Genomic DNA, 22,729 nt, shown 5'->3' on the forward strand with positions numbered 1-22,729 from the left:
AACAAATGATGTATTGTATTTATTCATACTATTAGTATTTTCATTTCAGCTTTAATCTTCTTAATCTATTTTGTATTCAGGGTGCCTCACGTTGTAAAGTGCCTCATCATCTTCAGACATCTCTATTAATTTTGTAGTTGTCGGCACACACCAATTGTATTTACCGGCAATGGTTATAAAAACACTACAGACGACAGAACGCTGCAGCGATACTAGCGCTCCATGTGGTAACATGTCACATTGCAGTGAACAGAAGACAAGCGGTTTCTTTGATCAAATATACAGCGAGGCCCTAGATTTGATCAAATATTGGACGACATTTGACAAAGTCCCTATTACACTGTCAAATATCTTTGACAAAGATATTGGACAAAGAAATTTGATAGTGTAATACCGGCCTTATTTATAGAAGCACTGTCAACTCTACACAAACGCACCTGCTCTCGGTCGTTAAGTGAAGGCTGTCGGAGACTGCATTGTCTGTCGTGAGAGGTAATGCCTATAATTTGGTGTACCTGACACAATACTGAATTCCCTAATGATAGCCTATTTGACATGGAATGTCCCATGCATCCAGGTCCAACTACCTGTCGTGTGGCTGTAATCGTGTCTGAAACGTTTCCACATTTATCACCTCACTACAAATGACAGCTTCACTAAAGCACTTTTTGTACGCAATACTACCACCACCTTTATATTAGCATATTGCTATCTCATGACTTTTGCCACCTCAGTGTAAGTCACAACAGTTTGCTGTGTTTATTTGAATCCGCAGTTAGTAAGTTTCTCATTTTCATAAATGCGTTTCCTCCTGTTAGCAGCTTGCATTTTGTATTCTCTCTGCTTCTCTTGTTGTGAATCATTTTCACCTGTTAATAGTAGAATTCATCTACTACTTCCTGTGTTTCATCCTCCAGACCTTAATTTTTCTGTTCAACCATTGTTTTACTTCTGTTCATACTTATTTTAGAACCCGTTTTGAAGAGGTTCAAATGAAGCTCCAAGTCTCCAACGGAATTGCAATATCATCATCAAAACTTTGTGTCAGAATTGTCAGAATAATTGACACCTACCCACTGACCCACAACCACTGACTTCGGGACATACAGAGCACGTGTAACTTTGCAAGTCCGACCGAATGCGTTTGTGCGCATGTGGGTGTGCCCGGTACTGGGGAACGAGTGACGAGAACTTCAGTACGTGTATGTATGTATGTACGTGTGTGTGCCCCCTCGCAGCATGCGGCGAGGGCGATTTCAGGTGCGACAACGGCTTCTGCATCGACGGCGGCCAGCGCTGCGACGGCGTCAGGCAGTGCCAGGACGGCAGCGACGAGGCGCGATGCCGTATGCATTACCAACTCTCCACTAATCTCGCCTACTCTGTCTTTCGTCGCTTCTCCTCTCTGGTGCTGTGCCCTCGTCCCCGTGCATGTCGACTGTCGGGCGTGACTCGTGTGTAACCACTGACCAGGGGAGGTGTTCTGATTTAAATGTGCAGACTTGTGTGTAATAAAACTCCAATAGGTAGGGACTACACAGATCTAAGCACACTGGCCAGAAAAGTTGATCGTCACCAGGAGACATCTCGTAATACCGTGTAACACCGCCTCAATAATGACTTTAATTCAGCAAGAAAAAGAGTCCACAAGTTTTTTTCAAGTGTGCCATACCAAATAGAAGCCACTCATGATCAGATCACATAGAGCTTCCAAATTGCGGAGATGTTCACTGCTATGTTTCACATGCTGTACCAAACAGTGACTTGGACGTGTACACACACACACACACACACACACACACACACACACACACACACACACACACACACACACACACACACTGGGTGTAATGGGTATAAGTGCAGACATTTGTACTGGTGACGGAGAACAATGTACTGAACAACATTACATCACTCCATTCACAGAGTGGCTATTAGGAGTAGTATGTTCTCAGTTTGGTTAGTACCTCCAGATCAGGTGTTGAAGTGTGGACGCAAAATGGTTAGCCCACATTGACAGGCATGGTCCACTTAATGGTGCTATTACAACCATATATACACAAATAAAAAAAAATGATATGGTTATAATAGAGGGAAACATTTCACGTAGGAAAAATATATCTAAAAACAAAGATGATGTGACTTACCAAATGAAAGTGCTGGCAGGTCGACAGACACACAAACGAACACAAACATACACACAAAATTCAAGCTTTCGCAACAAACTGTTGCCTCATCAGGAAAGATCTCTGCCCAAACTTTAAATATATCTGCTTGTGTCTGTATATGTGTGGATGGATATGTGTGTGTGTGCGAGTGTATACCTGTCCTTTTTTCCCCCTAAGGTAAGTCTTTCCGCTCCCGGGATTGGAATGACTCCTTACCCTCTCCCTTAAAACCCACATCCTTTCGTCTTTCCCTCTCCTTCCCTCTTTCCTGATGAGGCAACAGTTTGTTGCGAAAGCTTGAATTTTGTGTGTATGTTTGTGTTTGTTTGTGTGTCTGTCGACCTGCCACCACTTTCATTTGGTAAGTCACATCATCTTTGTTTTTACAAATAAAAAAAAAGTTTCGCATCACCTCAGTTCTGAGAGTTCCAGAACCTGTACAGAAAATTCAAATAGAGATCAACATAAACATCATTTCCATCCTTTTTATTGCCCATGAAACCACACATTGTGTGTTGTACAACCATACAGCGAGACCTTCAGAGGTGGTGGTCCAGATTGCAGTACACACCGGTACCTCTAATACCCAGTAGCACGTTGTCTTGCATTGATTCATGCCTGTATGCATTGTGACACGCCATTCACAAGTTCATCGAGGCACTGTCGATCCAGATTGTCCCACTCCTCAACGGCGATTCGGCGTAGATCCCTCGGAGTGGTTAGTGGGTCACGTCGTCCATAAACAGCCCTTGTCAATCTATCTCAGGCATGTTCGATACATTTAATGTCTGGAGAACGAGCTGGCCACTCTAGTCGAGGGATGGCGTTATCTTGAAGGAAGTAATTCACAAGATGTGCACGATGGAGGTGCAAATTGTCGTCCACGAAGACGAATGCCTCACCAATATGCTGCCGATACAGCTGCACTGTCAATTGGAAGATGGCATTCACGTATCGTACAGCTATTATGGCACCTTCCGTGATCAACAGCCCAAATAATGCCACTGCAAAACAGCAGGGAACCTCCACCTTGCTGCACTCACTGGACAGTGTGTCCAAGGCGTTCAGCCTGACCGGGTTGCCTCCAAACACGTCTTCGACGATTGTGTGGTTGAAGGCACATGCGACACTCATCGGTGAAGAGAACGTGATGACAATCCTGGGCGGTCCATTCGGCATGTTGTTGGACCCATCTGTACCGCGCTGCAGGGTGTCGTGGTTGCAAAGATGGACCTCGCCGTGGACGTCGGGAGTGAGGTTGCGCACCGTGCAGCCTATTGCGCACAGTTTGAGTCGTAACACGACGTCCTGTGGCTGCACGAAAAGCATTATTCGACATGGTGGCGTTGCTGTCAGGGTTCCTCCGAGCCGTAGGCAGCGGTCATCCACTGCAGTAGTAGCCCTCGGGCGGCCTGAGCGAGGCATGTCATCGACAGTTCCTGTCTCTCTGTATCTCCTCCATGTGTGAACAACATCAATTTGGTTCACTCTGAGATGCCTGGACACTTCCCTTGTTGAGAGCCCTTCCTGGCGCAAAGTAACAATTCGGACACGATCGAACTGCGGTCTAGGTGCGGTTCAACTACAGACAACACGAGCCGTGTACCTCCTTCCTGGTGGAATGACTGGAACTGATCGGCTGTCGGACCCCCTCCGTCTAATAGGCGCTGCTCATGCGTGGTTGTTTACATCTCTGGGCGGGTTTAGTGACATCTCTGAACAGTCAGAGGGACTGTGTCTGTGATTCAATACCCACAGTCAACGTCTATCTTCAGGAATTCTGGGAACTGGGGTGATGCAAAACTTTTTTGATGTGTGTATAAAGGGTGTGAGTGCAGATATTTTTATGTGGTATCTTAATGTGTACACAACAGTTTGCTGGTTGTTTTTTCTCTGTCAAACAGTTTTCTCACAAACACGTCACAAATTTTACAACCTGATTTTTTCTGCACTGACATAACTGCACCACCAAGCGGACTACGCCTGTGTGAATAGACTAACTGTTTTGTGTCCATGAATCCGTACATCAACCCCTGACCTGCTGCCCAGGTGAAAAAAACCGTTAAAGACTTGCTCTTGCAACACATACTTGGAGGTACTAACCAAACCAGAAACATACTGCTTGTAATAGCTATAATTATCAGTCTGTAAATGATGTAAATGCTGGTTTAATGGTGTTCAGTATGGTTTCCTCAGTCACCAACAGGAAATATTCTATTTTTATTTAAAAATTATATATATTAAAATTCTGTTAGACCGGATGTAGTGGAATTTTACAATTTACCTGCTGGAAAATGGAATCTGCATGATTACAATTGTTTAATCAATTAGTAATTGCCGTAAGTAATGATTAGGAACAGCTTCCTCACGATAGCCAAGTAGAAATCCGTGCAGAATACATTTTTTGGTCACTGTAAACAATACTTCCACACAGTTTGGTCACGTTACACACGAGTGCGCCCTGCATCTGTGATACGGTGTTTGGTTAACCGACTGGTTTTGCATCCTGGTTTGCGGACCAACTGGCTGATGTGTTTCTGTGCCAGCTTGTGTGATCCTGATGGAGTTGTGTTTTTGTGTAGTCTACAGTAAATTGCATTCCTGGTATGTGAGGTTTTGTAAAATTTGTGGTTGTCGTAGACGTATCGATTGCTCAGTAGTATACTAATCGGGTTTGGTACCTCCCATAAATAATGTTTTGCTTTGATGTGACTGTAAATAAATTGTTGTCTCAGCTTTTTCATATATGGTGTTACTCTAGTAATGAAACTATAGTTTGCCGTATTTTTTAACATAGTTAGCTAGTTATTCCATTTTCTGCCCCAGTGTTGTATTGTCAGTTTTCAGAACAGTGTTGCCCCTCCTGTTTGTACTTTATTCTGGACGTGATGACAAATTTTTGTGCAGGAGAAATACCGAAGATGTATTAGTTTAGTAATTCAGGAAACATCCACTGTTATGGCACATCATTTTAGAAGAAAACTAACGTTATTTGTTTGTGCTTCGCTACTACCAGCTCTACATATATGCCAATTGATTATACTGCTGCAGCATAAATTATAGGATGGAAGTAATGTACAAAAGGGAGGCAAGACAAGCCCTGACCTGTAGCTGATATGGTGCATAGGTCTCGTGATGTTGGTGTGGTTGTATATAAGTTTGTGTGTGTGTGTGGGGGGGGGGGGGGGGGATGCTTACTTTGGAAGGCCAGTAATGTTTACATGGTGTTCAGTGTTACTACATGCCACCCCTAAGTTAACTTGGTACAAGCTGGTGGCTGGTTTTCCTCATTTTTCCCTACTGTTGATTTTATGTTTTATTACATTGCAAAGGATTTTGAGCTTGTTTCATTCACCTTCAGGCATTATGTAAATAAAGAACACAAGTAGGTCCTTTTGTTGTTGTGGTCTTCAGTTTCTTGCAGCTCTCTACACCAGACTATCCTGTGCAAACCTCTCCATCATCCCATAACTACTGCAGCCTACACCCACTTGGGTCTGCTTACTGTGTTTGTGCCTCCGTCATCCTCTTCAGTTTTACTCCTCCCCCTCCCCCTCCCCCTCTCACCCACCTCCTCAAACAATCTCTTCGTTTTGCATACCTTGATATGCACTTCCATTGTAAATATTTTTTATTATTTGATGTGCACTTTTCATTTTGCGTGTCCTTCCATTAACAACAGATATTTGTAACTCATTTATTGAATTACCTCTTCTTGGTATGTGAACTTTTTGAGCTCTTCTATTTGACCAAAGTCTGTCTAAAAACGTTTTGTTAGATTTTTTATTTTGGGGGTAAATGTGATTTCATATCCTGAGATTCTCAAACTGGTCTCTACCGGCTAACTGCTCCAGTAGATCGATTTGTGTTTCTGCATCTGCTAGATTTTTGGATATTGCACCAAATTTTCTCCAAATGCAAGTCAGTGTACCCATGTTTGCTGTTTCATTCTAGGGTCATTCCGTGCCAAGTCATCCAGGCCTTGACACCAACCATGTCAGATTTTGGTGAAACTTGGTACAATTACTTCTTTTATCATCCTGAAAGCACTTGTAAATTTTTTTTGCTCTATCTCTTATAGTTTTTTTTAATAAATTTTTGAAGTTTTTAGATTTGGCATTGTTTCAGCAGTCTGAAAACGTAACTTAAACGTGTCCTCACAACTAAAAAAATTTGTATATTAAAGATTACTCAAGATATCAGTATGAAATTTTGGAATAAGTTTGTGTATTATATCTAAATGTTAAAAAAAAATTACCATAAAGATATATTAAAATCCTCCAAATTTTTTTAGCTAACGGATGTTTAGTTTTACAAAAACTGCAATATCTAGAGTCTCAGACCTGATAGAAAGCTCAAATTTGTTTTAAAATACTCTTAATTGTATAGGCTATTAGATAAAAGAAAAATTATGTTGGCTTTTTAACTTGTTTAATAGTTATCTAATTTTTAAAATAATATTAATTATATTTTAAAAATAAAACGTACCAAGTGACTTAGACACCGAAAATAAGTTTTTGTCTTCTTGGAGTAACAATGTACGCTTGGATTTTGTTTTGTTACTCCTGTGTTTTGAAGTAAAAAATTATTACATTGTTAAATAGTGGTTGGATAGTATTTTATTAAGTTTATTCGAACTTTCAGTAAGTACTGTTACTTAGTTTACGGAGATTCTTTTCCAATATCCTATTAAAAGTAACCAGAACAGTAATCAGACCAAAAGTGAAACCAGTATGTTTCCAAACAACCTACACACCTTCAAAAAAGTTACAACCTGTATCTGAATTGAGTGAGGAAGAAAAAGATTTGATCCACTTACGATCTGGAATTAATCTGTGTGAATTTAAGAATATATGTTCACACCACAGCTACTACTTTTTAAATGTTTTTGAAAAGTATCAAACGACATGTGTAGACCCACTAAAAAAACACAAAAAGCCGATCAAAAAATCGTTGAGAAGTGTAGGCTTGGATCTTTCTAGACAATTACTGACAAAAAATATTAGCACAAAACCTGGACAAAACCTTTGCTCAACATGCCGTAACTTTTATGAGGAAAAATTAAGAGTTGTGAAGTCAATGAAAGTGAAACAGATGATGAAGTCATGGTTGAATTAGAATCATTGGAATCCAGAAATGAATCCCTCGTACAAACAAACATTGCTCTTGATAATTTAGGTTTAACACCGATAAAGCTTCATGGCTTGTCAGAACAAAGTAAAGGGTCTTATTTTAAAAGGAAGGTTAGCAGTATTGAAAAGACTGCAAAAAAGGCGGTTTCAAAAGTATTAAAATATGATGCACCAAGTTCTGATGATGACGAAGAAGATACAAGTGTGGTTGAGAAAGCAAAGGATTTTGATGTAATGATTTCTCTTATGAAAGAGAAGATTTCGTCTGTTGGGAGGTCTAGAAAAATCCAGATTCTGACCTAGGCTCCAGATTCCTGGAGTCAAAATAAAGTGATGAAAGAATTTAATGTAAGTGAGTACATGGTGCAACAAGCTAGAAAGCTAAAATCTGAAAAGGGTATTTTGGAAACTCCTGGTCCAAAAAAAGGTAAAACTCTTTCTGAAAATGCAGTAAGACTTGTAACAGATTTTTATGAAAAGTGCTACCTGGAACAAAAGACAAAGTAAGTGTTCAAAAAAATGTGTACATGCAAAAAAGACTCATTTTTTGTAACTTGAGAGAACTCTATTATTCTTTCAAATGGGAGAATCCTGAGGTAGAAGTAGGATTTTCAAAATTTTGTTTCTTGAGACCTAAATGGTGTATCCTTGCTGGTGCTGCAGGCGCACACACTGTATGTGTATGCAGTATCCACCAGAATGTTAAACTATTACTGGATGCAGTGAAAATTGAAGAATCTTATAAAGACCTAAATGATTAATGGAAAATCTCATATAAAGATGTGAAACAAATACTAACAAAGAGATAGAGGGGCTGGCCAGTACTTACCTCAGCTCAGTACAGCCGATAGATACACATAAAACAGAACTGCAAATTTTATATTCCTAGCTTTCTCCTCCCCGTTCAACAACAATGTTCCTACCCCCAGACCACACAGAAGCATCCCCCTTGTCACTCAATATTATCCTGGCCTCGAAAACATCAACAAATTACTCCGCCAGGGATATGACTTTCTCAAGTCGACCCCTGAAATGAGATCATCCCTTGACAAAATTCTTCCCACACCACCCAGAGTTGCCTTTCGTCGCCCCCCTAACCTCCGTAACATCCTTGTTAAACCCTACAATATTCCCAGACTACCTTCTCTACCCAGCGGTTCCTACCCCTGTAACCGACCCCGCTGCAAAACCTGCCCCATGCATCCCCCCACAACCACCTACTCCAGCCCCGCTACTGGTAAAACATACACAATTCATGGCAGGGCTACGTGTGAAACTACACATGTCATTTATCAACTGACATGCCTGCCTGCACTGCACAGCCTTTTACATCGGCATGACAACAACTAAACTGGCTGAGCGCATGAACGGACACAGACGAACTGTCCGCCTAGGGGATGCCCAATACCCAGTAGCGGAGCATGCCCTCCAGCATAATTCTAGGGACCTAGGAACCTGCTACAGCGTATGTGCCATTTGGCTCCTCCCACCCAACACCAGTCCCTCTGAACTGCGGAGATGGGAACTTGCACTCCAACACATCCTTTCATCCCGCCATCCCCCTGGACTGAACCTAAGTTAAACAACCTCAGTCCCATTCACTCTTCAGTCTTCTCCTCTTTCCCTTTCCTCTTTAGCCCTTCACGCATCTTTTCATCCTACATAGTTGTGTTTATCTTTATACTATATACCTCCTTACTTCTGTATGCATCCTCTTTGGTTTGAAGCTGGCACAGTACTTAGAGTAGAATATCTTTGGCTTCCCTCTGACAACCATGCCTCCATCCTTGCTACCCTCCCATTTTCCTTTCCCTGTTGCTTCATAACCTGGGTTGTGAGTAACTGAATCTCCTTTCCCTTCTTCCCTTTCTTTCCCCTCTCTCCTCCCTGATGAAGGAACATTTGTTCCGAAAGCTAGGAATATAAAATTTGCAGTTCTGTTTTATGTGTATCTATCGGCTGTACTGAGCTGAGGTAAGTACTGGCCAGCCCCTCTATCTCTTTGTTAGTATTTATAAAGACCTAATTAAGATGCTTGTGTGCAACACGGAAAACCAAAACTGCATGCTACATCATTGCGACAGCTGTCCTGCAAATACTGCACTAACTGAGTACTTAACTGAAAAACTAAGTGAAGATTATGATTTAGAAGAAGAAATTGTAATCAGTCAGTGGGTTAACACAGACAGGGCAGAAATGATCAAACAGTCTATCAGTGTTGAAGACTACATTTCTTTATTGGTTAGGTCATTGGAAAAGCTCACCCCGAACTCGTTTATAGCAAAATCCCAATCGGCAGCCTTTAAAAGATTGAAAGAAGACCCACCACCCAAAACAGCAATTATTGTGATGGATTTCAGTGAAAATTATTCCTTTGTTATACAAAATGAGATCCAAAGTTACCACTGGAATAGAGGTGGTTGTACTCTACACCCAGTTGGAGTTTTTCTAAGAAATGAGGAAAACAATGTTTTTGTTTCCAACCACTGTTTTATTAGTGACGACCAAGAACGTGACTCTGGTTTTGTTAACTTTGTACAAAAAGAAATTACAAAGTGGCTGTCATTACATCATACTGACATTGACTCAGTACACTACTTTACAGATGGTTGTGCTGGGCAGTACAAAAATAGAAACAGTTTTAAAAATTTGACTGAACACTTGAGAGACTTTAATTTGAAGGCCCAACACTCTTTTTTTGCAACAAGTCATGGGAAGTCAATTTGTGATGGCCTAGGAGGAACTATTAAAAGAATTTTAAGGAAAGCCAGTCTACAGCTTTCAGACGAAGAACAAGTAATGACAGCAATCGATGTGAACAAGTTTTGTGAAAAAAATATTGAAAACATTCATTTTCACTTTATTGACAAAAAAGAAGCTGATTTGCTACAGTTAAAACTAGAAAAACCCTTTTTCAGCAACCCGAACCATTCCTGGAACAAGAAGCTTTCATAACTTCAAACCACTTCCAACAAACAACCTTGAAATTAGAAGGACTACAGATAGTGTAAAACCCTCCTTAGTCTTTTCTTTCCTTTCTTCTTCTGATTGGGTTCGTGTTGAACCATCCATAAATAGCTATGTGGCTGCAAATTATGATGGTAACTCGTACTTTGGACTGGTAAAAACAATATTCAATGATGAAGAATATGCAGAAATTCTATTTCTACATCCTTCAGGACCAGCTGCATCATTTTATTGGCCTGAAAGAGAAGATTCTTGCATAGTGCCTTTGGAGCACATAGTCTGTGTAGTAGACGCACCTCAATCAAGCGGCACTGGAAGAATGTATTACTTCAAAAAAGACTGTATCAAAAGAACTGAAAGCTGTTGGATGAAGTGGAAAAACAGTTTGAATCAGCATTAATGTTTATTAAAAAGACAAAATTACTCAAAAAATTCAATGTTTCAAGCAATCAGTTGGGTTATACATAAGTGTCGTAAGTACACTATCTTTGTACATAATTCTAATGTAATCTAGTATAATTAATAAACATGTTAAAAAACCATCATTATTTTTGTTTTATCAAGTAGCCTATATGTTTAAGAGTAAATTAAAACAAATTTGAGCATTCTATCAGGTCTGAGACTCTAGATATTGCAATTCTTATAAAACAAAACATCCGTTAAAAAAAAAAGAAAGAAATTACATATATATTTTTTTTCATAGAAAATATTAATATATTTTAATAGTATCATTTTTTCTTCAAGTATGTATAATAAATAAACTTGCTGCAAAAATTCATGATGTTATCTAAAAAGAGTTTTTAAGATAAGCAATTTTAAAGTTTTGAATACAAGTTAAATTTACCATTTCCGTAGGCTCGGAAAACGCAAAACATAAAAGCTTTAAAAATTTATAAAAAAAACTATAAGAGATACAGCAAAAAAAATTTGCAGGTGTTGTCAGGATGGTATTAGAACCATTGAGCCAAATTTCATGAAAATCTAAGGAGGTGGGTGTAAAATTTATTTTTTATTGGGTGATTTGATATGGAATGACCCTCTACCCACTTTTGTTGCTGATACCAGCTATCTTAATTTTTCATTGCAACTTCTTACTGCTGCCCCCATTACTCATAACCAATTTCTTTAATTCACAAGATAAACAAAGCAAGCTCCATATGCATTTTGATGTAGTAAAATATTACGTAGGGTGATCTTGCCTGTATATGAGACTGGTATGAGTGAAGCACAAATTAATAACAAATTATCCAATACACACAGTCTTTTTTTATGTAGCCTGTATGGTGAAAGTCCAGAATTAAAATGACTATTGAAGTTGATGTGTTTATTCAGTATTTACAGGAGAAAAAATAGAGGCTGCAAGTTCATATTATACAGGGGCACAATCTTGTGTTGATATTAGAGTATATTGCTGGCAGATTTACAAAGCACAGTCCCACCAAAAAAAAGTGTAAAAATACATCTTAAAATAAAAACTGGCTTATTCTCATTGTATTACCAAGTTAGTCATTTTCTGCTCATGTTAAAATTTTGTGGGACCTCAATGTTTGTGGGAGAGTTGTCAGCATTGTGGAGTGTCTGTCCGTGTCTGACCCAAATCCACTGCAGTTTGCTTCTGTATCTGACTGCTTATTCGCATTTGTATTTCAGGCTTTTCTTCTGGAAATATTCGTAACCAAATTAAAGTATGTGCCAGCGTATGCTGTTGCACATTAAAAAAATAGAATTACTCTTAGTGAAACATTAAAAATGACTGTTAAACTCCTAACACATTTACTGCCGTAATGAGTGTTGGTGTAATGTAGAATGTTTCATCTGTTGTGTACAGTATTTGTTTCGTAGTGTGGTGGTGGAGGTGGGTTTTGAAGATATTTTTTTTTAATGTGTGGTGTCTTTTGTTGTAATGGCTTAGTGTATAAACATTTAAGTCAGTATTTACAATATAACTTTTCTGTATGTTTACTTTTGATAATTATTTTCTAAATCTGTTGCATTATGATGATGTGTAACACTTTCCAGTTAATTCTTTTCTCTGTTATTAAGTTTCAGTTAATGCATATTGATGCAATATCCCATGTGGAACATGGGACTCAGTAATTAAAAATTCCTGATTACAGTGATTGGAAATGGCTGTAACTGTTTAATGCATAGCGATAAATCGATTTCAATTACAGAAACTGTAAAAGAAAGTTCAAACAGTTTTTTTTTTAATTTTTTATGTAATTTGTAAGTGTTGTAACGAACCACCTTCGTCACACAGACAACATCAGAGTGGTAACCCTTTTCACATAATACACTCTGAAAAATATGTGGGGTCACCAACATGACCACATTAGAAATATGTATTTTGAGTTCTGGAACTGGTTTGAGCAAAGGTGAGAAATACACAAGGCTTTTCATATAACCGCATAAAAAGTCTATGGATGTGAGGCCCAGCGTTGCCCCTAGCATAATTTGTACATTTTACACACTTTTACTGTTTCAGTTCCTGTCAGATCCCAATTAATACATGTAAAATTGTTGTCTGTGGCATTTGTAGCCACCCTGCTGGGTGTATAAGCCGATTTCTGTGGACTGTGTTCAAATGAAAAGCGAATTCTTCCAATATCCATGCTGATACATGTGGCTGGCCAATACGTTCTCATTTGCACAAACATAATACTTCTTGAAACTCCCAGTGCTGTCTGGAAATGCTGTTCACATTCACTGACACTCCTCTATGGTGACAAAGTGATAGATGTCGAATTGCATCAGGCAAAACGCCTTCTGTACCGGATGCGTCATTTTCGCTACAACGCAGAAGTTTTCACTTACGGATCACTGCACGTGTGTCGGCTTCCAGTTGACAGTGCCTGTTTAACAATTGAAATTTTGAACTTTCTTTTAAATTCTCAGTAATTCTTAGTAGGTAAATAGCTATAGCCATTTGTAATCACTGTATTCACATGTATTGCCCCGTATGTAAATGGAGATAGAGCACAAAGTCATCAGGAAGAAACAAAGAAGGGGCAAATAAGTGTTTAATGTTCAGACAAAGTGATCAGTGAACAAACCATTCTGGCTTGTATTCAGAGTTTCAGTTAATTCTTTCAAGTTCTATATTTGGATATAATAGAGGGAAACATTCCACGTGGCAAAAATATATCTAAAAACAAAGATGATGTGACTTACCAAACGAAAGCGCTGGCAGGTCGATAGACACACAGACAAACACAAACATACACACAAAATTCAAGCTTTCGCAACCAACGGTTGCTTAGACACATTTGTCTGCTTGTGTCTGTATATGTGTGGATGGATATGTGTGTGTGTGTGAGTGTATACCTGTCCTTTTTTCCCCCTAAGGTAAGTCTTTCCGCTCCCGGGATTGGAATGACTCCTTACCCTCTCCCTTAAAACCCACATCCTTTCGTCTTTCCCTCTCCTTCCCTCTTTCCTGATGAAGCAACCGTTGGTTGCGAAAGCTTGAATTTTGTGTCTTTGTTTGTGTGTCTATCGACCTGCCAGCGCTTTCGTTTGGTAAGTCACATCATCTTTGTTTTTAGATAAGTTCTCTATTTGTTTACATGAGTCAAAAGAAGGAAAAGAAGAATATTAAGAAGGGTTCATTTGAATTTGCGTCTACCAGTGGCTGAAATATTAATGAAGTAAATATTTTTTGTTGTCGTAACAAGTGTTTATCTTGTAGCAAAATGTGAAGAAAAATGGAAAGCAAACTACAGCCAATTTTATCTGTATTCAGTGCCATTTTTTTTGGTTTGTTGCATTATGTTTGCATGTGCTACATTGGCACCGCCTAGCTTTTACAATTGCTGTGTGACAGATTGTGTACAACTTTCACCGAGGATGACAGTGGTTGAGCTTTCATTGCGAGGCTTATCCGACTGATAACTGTCAAGCTTGCAGTCAGTGCATTGTGTTGTAATTTCCTGACTTTAGCTGTTGCTACTCTTTTCTTTTTCATTTTTTAGAAATTGGTTTCAGTCCTGCTGTGTTTGGTTGTACGTTGGCTCGCAATGTAAAAACCTTCAAGTTGTTTGTGGTTGTATTATTTGTTCAGATAAGAGGTTGTGCAGTTTTTATGCAGAGGCTAGTGCATGTCATGACTAGACAGAGATTACCATTGTGATTCCCCCATAAGTACATTTGAAGAGGAGTTGATTGTATATAATTAGTACTCTTGTATTTAAGTACAATGGGGGTGGTCATAGAGTTGCAGATGTTGGTCCGTCTGTACATATTTGCCTTCTGGGGTGACACATTTTTCTCCAGTGATGGAGACCTCGGTTGTAGAAATCTGCATTGTGGGTGTTGAAGAATCTTTCCACCTCAAAAATCATTTTGCCATTATTAAGCAATTTTATTAGGATACCATTACTTGTTCGTTATCTCTCCACCGTACTTTCAAATCTTTTAGTGTAGTGTCCTTATCTTGCTCTCTAGAGATCATCAGTGGGCTGTAACATTCTGTTTTTCACTCCTCTGCTGGTGTGTTACGGTTCGGTGGGGCAGGGATTTCAATTTTTTCTGGGATTGAAGCTATTCGCCCACAGACAGACAAAAGTTTAATTACGTAACGTTATTTTTAGAGGTTATAATTAAGTATTCCACTACCCTATGCATGTTAAGTAGATTTTATCTTGTTCCATTCCCGTGTGGTAGTTCATTTGTGCACTCTCACACATTTTCTATGGCGTATTTATCTGTGGTTGGATGTTACTTGGGGAAGTATCATAGCTGCCAATCCCAGATTTTGTTGATTTTTGCGTAACTCGCCTTTCTACGAAATAGATGTCATAAGTTTGTTAGTATTCCAACTGTGTTCAAGACTCCACTCCATAAAAGAGGGAAAAGCTAGGCTGTGTTACAGATCACTGGACGAATTGTCCAATTTTTATGAGCCGCTAGTGTTCCTTAAGTCTGATGAACATACACAGACATTTATTTGTGTTTGCTTTATTTTTCTTACTGCATTTTTTTTGCATGTGTGTGTGTGTGTGTGTGTGTGTGTGTGTGTGTGCGTGTGTGTGTGTTGTGTAGGCATCAGATAGATAGAGAAATAAGAATGAAAGTGAGAACAGTGTAATTGAAAATTTTTCAGCACTGTTAGATGCACTCCTTTTTACAACATTTTTTTTTCCACTACTATGTTGCACAATCTAAAATAACAAGTGATGTCAGTGAAGGGCAGGTTTGCTTCTCATTGGTATTTTGGCTGCTGTGTTGTAGTCATTAAGTGTTGGGCTCCTAGCCTGTCAAGGATGAAGCAAACCTGCAAGTATCGGCAGTACTATTACTTTATTCCAGTGTCAGAGTTTCGTTCAGGCGCTTCCTGTCTGTGGTGGTGGTTTCTGATATCCCTGTGTGGTTCCCAACCTCTGTGTAAAAGTGTTTGATTTTCTTTCAGTCATAAAACTAAATTTTTTTTGAAAAGTTCATTTCTGTTATTACTGTTTTGCTAGATTCTAGATTTTGTTACGTACATTGCCAGTAGTTTGCTTGAGGTCTTTTTCTTCTGTTAGAAACAGGAAAAACAAAGGTGGCATTCAGTGTGCATAGATGGGAAAGCTTACTTTCCACTATGATAGCTCTGAATGCAAGAAGAAAACTTGAACCACCACATGAGAAAAGTGCGGTGATTGCAACAAAACCGAGTAGAAAAATAGCGGATTAAAAATAAGCGATGGAAAGGATCTCATTTCTTCTCGGTTTAGTAAAACACTTGTAAGAACATGTGACTTTTATTTCTTTGAACATGAACTACTATATTTCGTTACTTTAAAAATGAGAGGGTCGATCGGAAATAAAGTTTGTTTTGAAGTTCTACGAGGTCCCAAAGTTTGTTATGGGTATTGCCTGATATCTAATAATGTTTAGGATACGATCTCGGATGAAATTAGATCACTGCAAATTACACAGCTAGCTGTTAAAATGGCAACACCTTGAAAACAACTTGCAGACAACCTCAAATTGGGAGGAAGTGTGATACATGCTTGGATATGCAAATGATTAATATTTCAGCACTGCTACGTAAAGTGTTTCGGAATGACACTGTCTACATTCTGTATACAACGAAAGATTACACTGCGGGTTTCTCATTCGGAAGCTGCATTTGAATGTTTTTTGTTTGTGCAATGACTGTTTTAGCCTCGTGTGAGGAGGAGAAACGTCAGACAGCACGTGTAAGAATTTGAAAATGGCAGGAGCGTGGCCTACGTGAGTCCAGTTTGTCGTTCCACTGTGTTGCTGCTTTAGTTTATAGGGATCACGTGAGTGTGATGCGAATATGCAGTCGGTGTGTAGCAGAAGGCTCATACTCGGCGCCGTGCGGGATCTTTACAGCCCCCGTGCTATTAGTGCCTGAGAGAGCGGACACATTGTCTGCTTGGCTGTGCGGGATCGTACAGCTGTGTCGTGTAGATTGAATCGGGAAGCGGACCTTGTCTCAGCAAGATAAGTAGCCTCGTAGACAGTGTGACGTCTGGAGCTCGACAGACTGTCAGCGTGGTGACCATTGCTGCAGCCTATTTTGATGTGCCAGCAGAGAGAGAGATACACCAACTGTGACTGATTCAGTACCACACCCACACTTTCAAAAGTATGATTGTATTGGATATCAAGTGAAATTTGTGACTGGATAATTGACTTTTTTGTTGGGAGGACACAGCACGTAACCCCGTATGGAGAGCCATCATCAGCTGTAGAAGTAACTTCATTTAACTCAGGAAAGTGTGTTAGGACCCCTGCTGTTGATGTTGTATATTAATGACTTACAGATGATATTAATGGTAGTATTGGGGTTTTTGCAGATGATGCAAATACTACCTGAAAGAATCTAAATAAATATTCATATAATAGAAAGAAACATTCCACGTGGGAAAAATATATTAAAAAACAAAGATGCTGTGACTTCCCAAACGAGAAAGCACTGGTAGATAGACGCAATAAAAAACACACAAACCTACACACAAATTTCACAGTTACTCCCTCTTTCCTGATGAAGCAACCTTGGGTTCTGAAATTTGTGTGTGTGTTTGCGTGTTTTTTATTGTGTCTATCTACCAGTGCTTTCTCGTTAAATAATTATTCAGTCAGACAAGAGTTCAAAATGGTGTGAAGATTGGCAACTTGCTCTAAACGTTCTGAAATGTAAAATTGTGCACTTCACAAAATGTAAAAGTGTAGTAGCCTATGACAATAATATTTGACGAGTCACTTTTGGATTTAGCCAACTTGTACAAATACTTGGGTGTAACGCTTTGTAGGGATATGAAATGGAAACATAGGATTAACGGGGGATATTGAATATATACAGAGAAGCACAGCACGAATGGTCACAGGATTGTTTAATCTGTTGGAGAGAGTCATAAAGGTGCTGAAGGGACTGAACTGGAAGGCTCTTGAAGATAGACATAAACTATCATGAGCTAGTCAGTCAACAAAATTTCAGGAACAAGCTTTAAATGGTGACTCTAGCAATGTACTACAATCCCCTACGTGTTTTTCACGTAGGTATTATGAGGATAGATTAGAATAGTTACTGCACACACAGAGGCACATAAACAATCATTCTTCCTGTCCTCCATATGTGAATAGAGTGGGAAGAAGCCCTAATAATTGGTACAGTGGGACGGATGCTCACCCATTCACGTAGCAGTGACCTGCAGAGAATAGATGCAGGTGTAGCGGGTGTGCTCAAGTGTAGTGACTGGAATCGTATAAGTCCGGGAATGACTTCAGAACCAGCAGTGGCCGGCCGACTGGATGAGAGCATGGACAGCGAGTTGCCAGAGAATGATAGGGGACAACAGGAGAGAATAGCAGACAGTGGATGTGGCATTGCAGAATACTAAGTCCAAAGGGCAAAGCGTGGTGGAATACTGAGAAGTAGCAAATTCAGGACCAATACCGTGATGTGTAATGAGATGTATACCGTAACAAAGAGAAATCACAACTGACAGAGTGGCTCTCTGCTGCCGACTTTAAATGGCGGCCATCGGCCCTGATAGGCTGGCTGTACAGAAGTGGCTTACAGCGGTGTTTACATCGGCAACCGCAGCACTCGCAACTGCAGCAGTGCCGCCTAGCAGCCATTATTAATATCTGTACTGTCCGGCATGTCTTCGGATGTGCCGGGCTGGGATACCGGAGAGGTACTGAGGAGAACGAGTGTTACCGGGTTCCGTTTGTCACCGTCAAGCTGGTTCACCACTTGTTGTGGTGGTATGGGGTGGCATTGGGTACAGGACACAAGCACCTCCGGTTAGCATAGCCAATAATATAGACAGTAGCTTTTATGCTTCTGACATTTTAAGGCCAATAGTTGTCTCCTTTCTTCGAGGTCTCTCCGTCGTTACCTTTCGACAACATAACACGAGACCGTGCTGTCTTGAATTCCCTGGATACAGAGGGTGTGGGACTGTTGCCATGTCAGCGTGTTCTCCAGTCTCTCAGCACTGGAAACAGCTGGACACAGCTTGCCTAGAGACTGGAACCCGGCACTGCCAGATGAACTCTGGCATAGAGTTGAAGAATCACGAGCTGACACACCCACGTCTGTCATCTGAGTTGAGTTCTCCCGGAGGCCAGCCGGGTTAGAGCTGTGGCAGGTTTTTGTAGTAAATTTCGCACAATGTGTAGCCTCAAACAAATACATTTCTGATCATGTATTCTTCCTGCTATGCTGTAGATGTACAACAAGTAAATTTTTCATTATATCTATCCTACACGGTGTTACAACTTGAATGTTCCACACTGTAGATGTCCGAATGGTTGGGAACCACAGCACTCCGCTTCCCCTTGTCCTGTCCTCCCCCACTTTCCCATTTTCCTCCTCCTCTGTCAACCCCTCACCAGACGTTGCCCTACCCTCTTTCCCCCTTTCATCTCCCCCTCCTCTTCCATTATCCTTTCCCCCTCCGCCACCAGTCCCCCTAATCCACCCTCTTACCCCAGCCCCTTCGCATTTTCCCCTCCCCTTTTTCCACCCCTTCCTCCCTCACCATCATCATCCCCCTCCTGTTCCTTTTCTCCTCATTCCTCATCCCCACGCCTAGCCTACAGCAGCGCCTCCCTCGCAATGCCGAGCACACTTTCACGGCAGCTGGCACGCCGCCGCCCCGTTTTGATCTCATTTGTGTGTTTCCGCCGGCGAGCAGAGACCGACGACCAGTGTTCGGCCAACGAGTTTCGCTGTCGCGACGGGACGTGCATCAGGGGCTCCCTGCGGTGCGACCGCAGGGTCGACTGCTACGACGGGTCGGACGAGGAGGGCTGCCCGCCCAACGGTTCGTAGTTCACTCCCCCGCGCCGGTACTCCGGTTCGGGAGTATTCGGGGCCGCTCGGTGCCGGAGCGTCGATCGTCTTCCGAGAGCTGACTCTCTCGCTCTGTCTCGCTTCGCTGCACGACGCTAAGCCTTACTTTTTCCTCTGACGGAATTTCCGGACGGTGCGGCATTCGGTGCTGACGCTGGCATTACAGACGAGCTTTGGAGGCTTGCATGACCTGCACAGTAGGCGCTACATTCCTTTCTGCTGAATGGGCAAATGTAAACCTGCCTGAAAAATATTACGTGCACCTTAAGGTACGCAATCCCACTTACACCATCTATCCTGGGTAGTTGGGTTGTCCACTGTAAAGTGCACGAAATATTTTCAGGGCTAGTTTCCTCGCCCCATAAATTAATCTGCGTCCTGAATAACAGTGCAGCATACACAAATCATTATAGAAATACCATGTGCTCAAGGAAAATTTGTGCCAAGCTGCTGTGCATTCACCTCCTCCATAATACAGCCTAAAATAATAACAATAATGTTAAAGGTACATCCAGTTTGCCTTTGCAACTAAAAAAAAAAGTTTGTTTATTTTACCATACACATTTTGTTTCAATTGTTTAAAAGATGAGTTATAATATGGAAAGAAACATATTTATAATAATGAGTTGCTTCTAGATAGTCATTTCCAAGTAAACTGAAGAGTGACCTTTTTCTCCCTTGGAGCATTTTTGTTTGATTTACATCTACACCTGGAAGCGTCTTCAGCATGCACATATTCCAGATATAAATATTGCTGCTACTGCATTTGGCACCTTTCGTCTGACCTAATTTCACTCTGGCTTGCAACACAATACATTTTGACATAAAAAAAAATGTGACAAGAGTTTGCCCTGCCAATGTTTATTCACATTCTTGTGGCAAAATGTACATCTTTGCATTTTGTGTGTGTGGGGGGGGGGGGGGGGTTAGTGTCACTCAGTAGTACTTGCTAGTAATGGTCTTTACTCTGTTATTCCATTTACATTTATTAATATTACAATTTTTTATAAAGATCATATTTTTCATCATAAATCAAAGTTTTCATATTATTTATGTTCTGAATTTATTATATACAGCTTTCTCTGACAATAGGCTCCAACACTTGCACACATTTATGCAACATTTATTTATCAATAAACTTGCTTCAATAATTAATTTGTACTTTTCCATTAAAATATGAAAAGTGAATGCCACCAAATAATGGTTCACATATTATGAATTCTTAATATTTTAATTTCATAGTTTCATGTTCTTTTCAAGTAATAATATTCATGACAAACTGCCTATTGGCTTCTGTCTCGGGTTCTTCGGCCGACGTTCATGTAATGATTTTTCTGACGTTTCGCCAGCACGAGTGGCTGGCATTGTCAAAGCTTCCCCCTCCATTGCCGGTGGTGAACTGGAGTCGAGCTCGCGGCCGCAGACTATATGTACCTGGCGCGCCAACGTCCGAGGGCTTCTCCGCGGTCATTTCCGGTGCGGTTCTCCTCTTGCTACCTGCGACGGTCGTTCGCTGCAGTACGGGAAGCCAGGATCCGTTTACCTTAAGGCTTCCCGTACTGCAGCGAACGACCGTCGCAGGTAGCAAGAGGAGAACCGCACCGGAAATGACCGCGGAGAAGCCCTCGGACGTTGGCGCGCCAGGTACATATAGTCTGCGCCCGCGAGCTCGCCTCCAAACTCTATTTTAGGAAAACAGTAACTAGTATGTAAGTTAGCATTAAGTACAAAATAAATACAGAAAAGAAAAAATGTAATACCCTCATCTCTGGCCCCAATAGAGCAACAAGCTCTCCAGCGGCCCATCCGCCTCCCTTCAGGAGCGGAAATGAATAGTATAAAAAAAAAAAAAAAAAAAAAAAAAAAAAAAAAAAAAAAAAAAAAAAAAAAAGCTCGCCTCCAGTTCACCACCGGCAATGGAGGGTGAAGCTTTGACAATGCCAGCCACTCGTGCTGGCGAAACGTCAGAAAAATCATTACATGAACGTCGGCCGAAGAACCCGAGACAGAAGCCAATAGGCAGTTTGTCAACAAGTGGCCACGAAAGCCTTAACAATTTTGTAATAATATTCATATTATTAAAGGGTCATTCATGGTTACTGCATACAGATACAAAATCAATTATATGCTTATCAGAAAAAGAGGTGGAAAGTAGTATGCGGTACTACGTTAATGTGAGTATTATATATTTCAGTTGTATAGCGGTATCGAATACTTTATTACTCCCTAACATATCAATCATATTTCAGCAAACCTAAAAATGCAGTGTGGCACAAATTTTCATTTGTTGTCACATGTTCATTACATTTCAGATTTGTAATTTCTGGTCAGCTCTAACTGGCTTCATTTCAAGACAAAAATATTTTCATTCATTTCATCCCCGATGATCTGTTCATATATCAGTGGTACGAATTCAGCTGATACAAAATAATTTCGTTAAACCATCTTCTGGATATTGTAATTCTCCATGCTTACAAATAAAAATTAGAGAGAAGTTCTGCCTTATGCAAGAGAGGTTTTTTTATATTTATCTTACTCATATATGTTTTAGCACACTTCCTGCTATCTTCAGTTTATTATTCTGTCTCATGGTATTTTTCCATGTTAGTTTATAAGTACTACATTACACAACTCCCATGTTTTCTGATGCTGTAGTCCTGTTGCTTGTTGCTTTATATGTATTAAGACACTTTATTTCTTCACTATCACCATCTTTAACTGTTACACTGTATTTTATTTATTTTATCACAAAACACCAGAAAACAACTCGAGCTTTATAATGTATGATAAATATAAACTACAGCAGCACAGAATAAGTGATGAGGCAGTGTAATAAACAAAAAACCACTGAAGGCAGCAGAGAAAGTGCTGAAATGTATATGGGCAATGTCAAAATAAACTGTCTTGCATCAGACAAATTTTTTTCCAATAATATCATATATTCTTAATAGTTTTTCCTGTTTCATAAACTAGAGCTATTATAACTATAACAAATTAAAAACATAATGTTGTCAACATAGAACTTCATATTTCTTTTCATTCTAAAGCTTGTAAACATTTAATTGCATCCATAGAAGGAAAAATTAAATTGGCATGATAAGCTATATTGTACTTTTTAAATAAATAAGTACCAGTGGCTTTTGATA

At 40.1% G+C, this 22,729-nt stretch overlaps 1 protein-coding gene across 1 annotated transcript in view; it reads left to right on the forward strand.

The window, feature by feature from the left end:
• LOC126213609 (basement membrane-specific heparan sulfate proteoglycan core protein-like) overlaps window positions 1–22,729 on the forward strand; it is an 843,204-nt gene that overhangs the window by 413,561 nt on the left and 406,914 nt on the right. Inside the window, exon 13 of the mRNA XM_049941462.1 lies at window positions 1,239–1,346. Within this exon, the coding sequence (XP_049797419.1) occupies window positions 1,239–1,346 (108 nt within the window). The remainder of the gene's footprint in view (window positions 1–1,238; window positions 1,347–22,729) is intronic.

Source organism: Schistocerca nitens, chromosome 11 (assembly GCF_023898315.1).
Source record: "Schistocerca nitens isolate TAMUIC-IGC-003100 chromosome 11, iqSchNite1.1, whole genome shotgun sequence".
Taxonomy (NCBI): Eukaryota; Metazoa; Arthropoda; class Insecta; order Orthoptera; family Acrididae; genus Schistocerca; species Schistocerca nitens.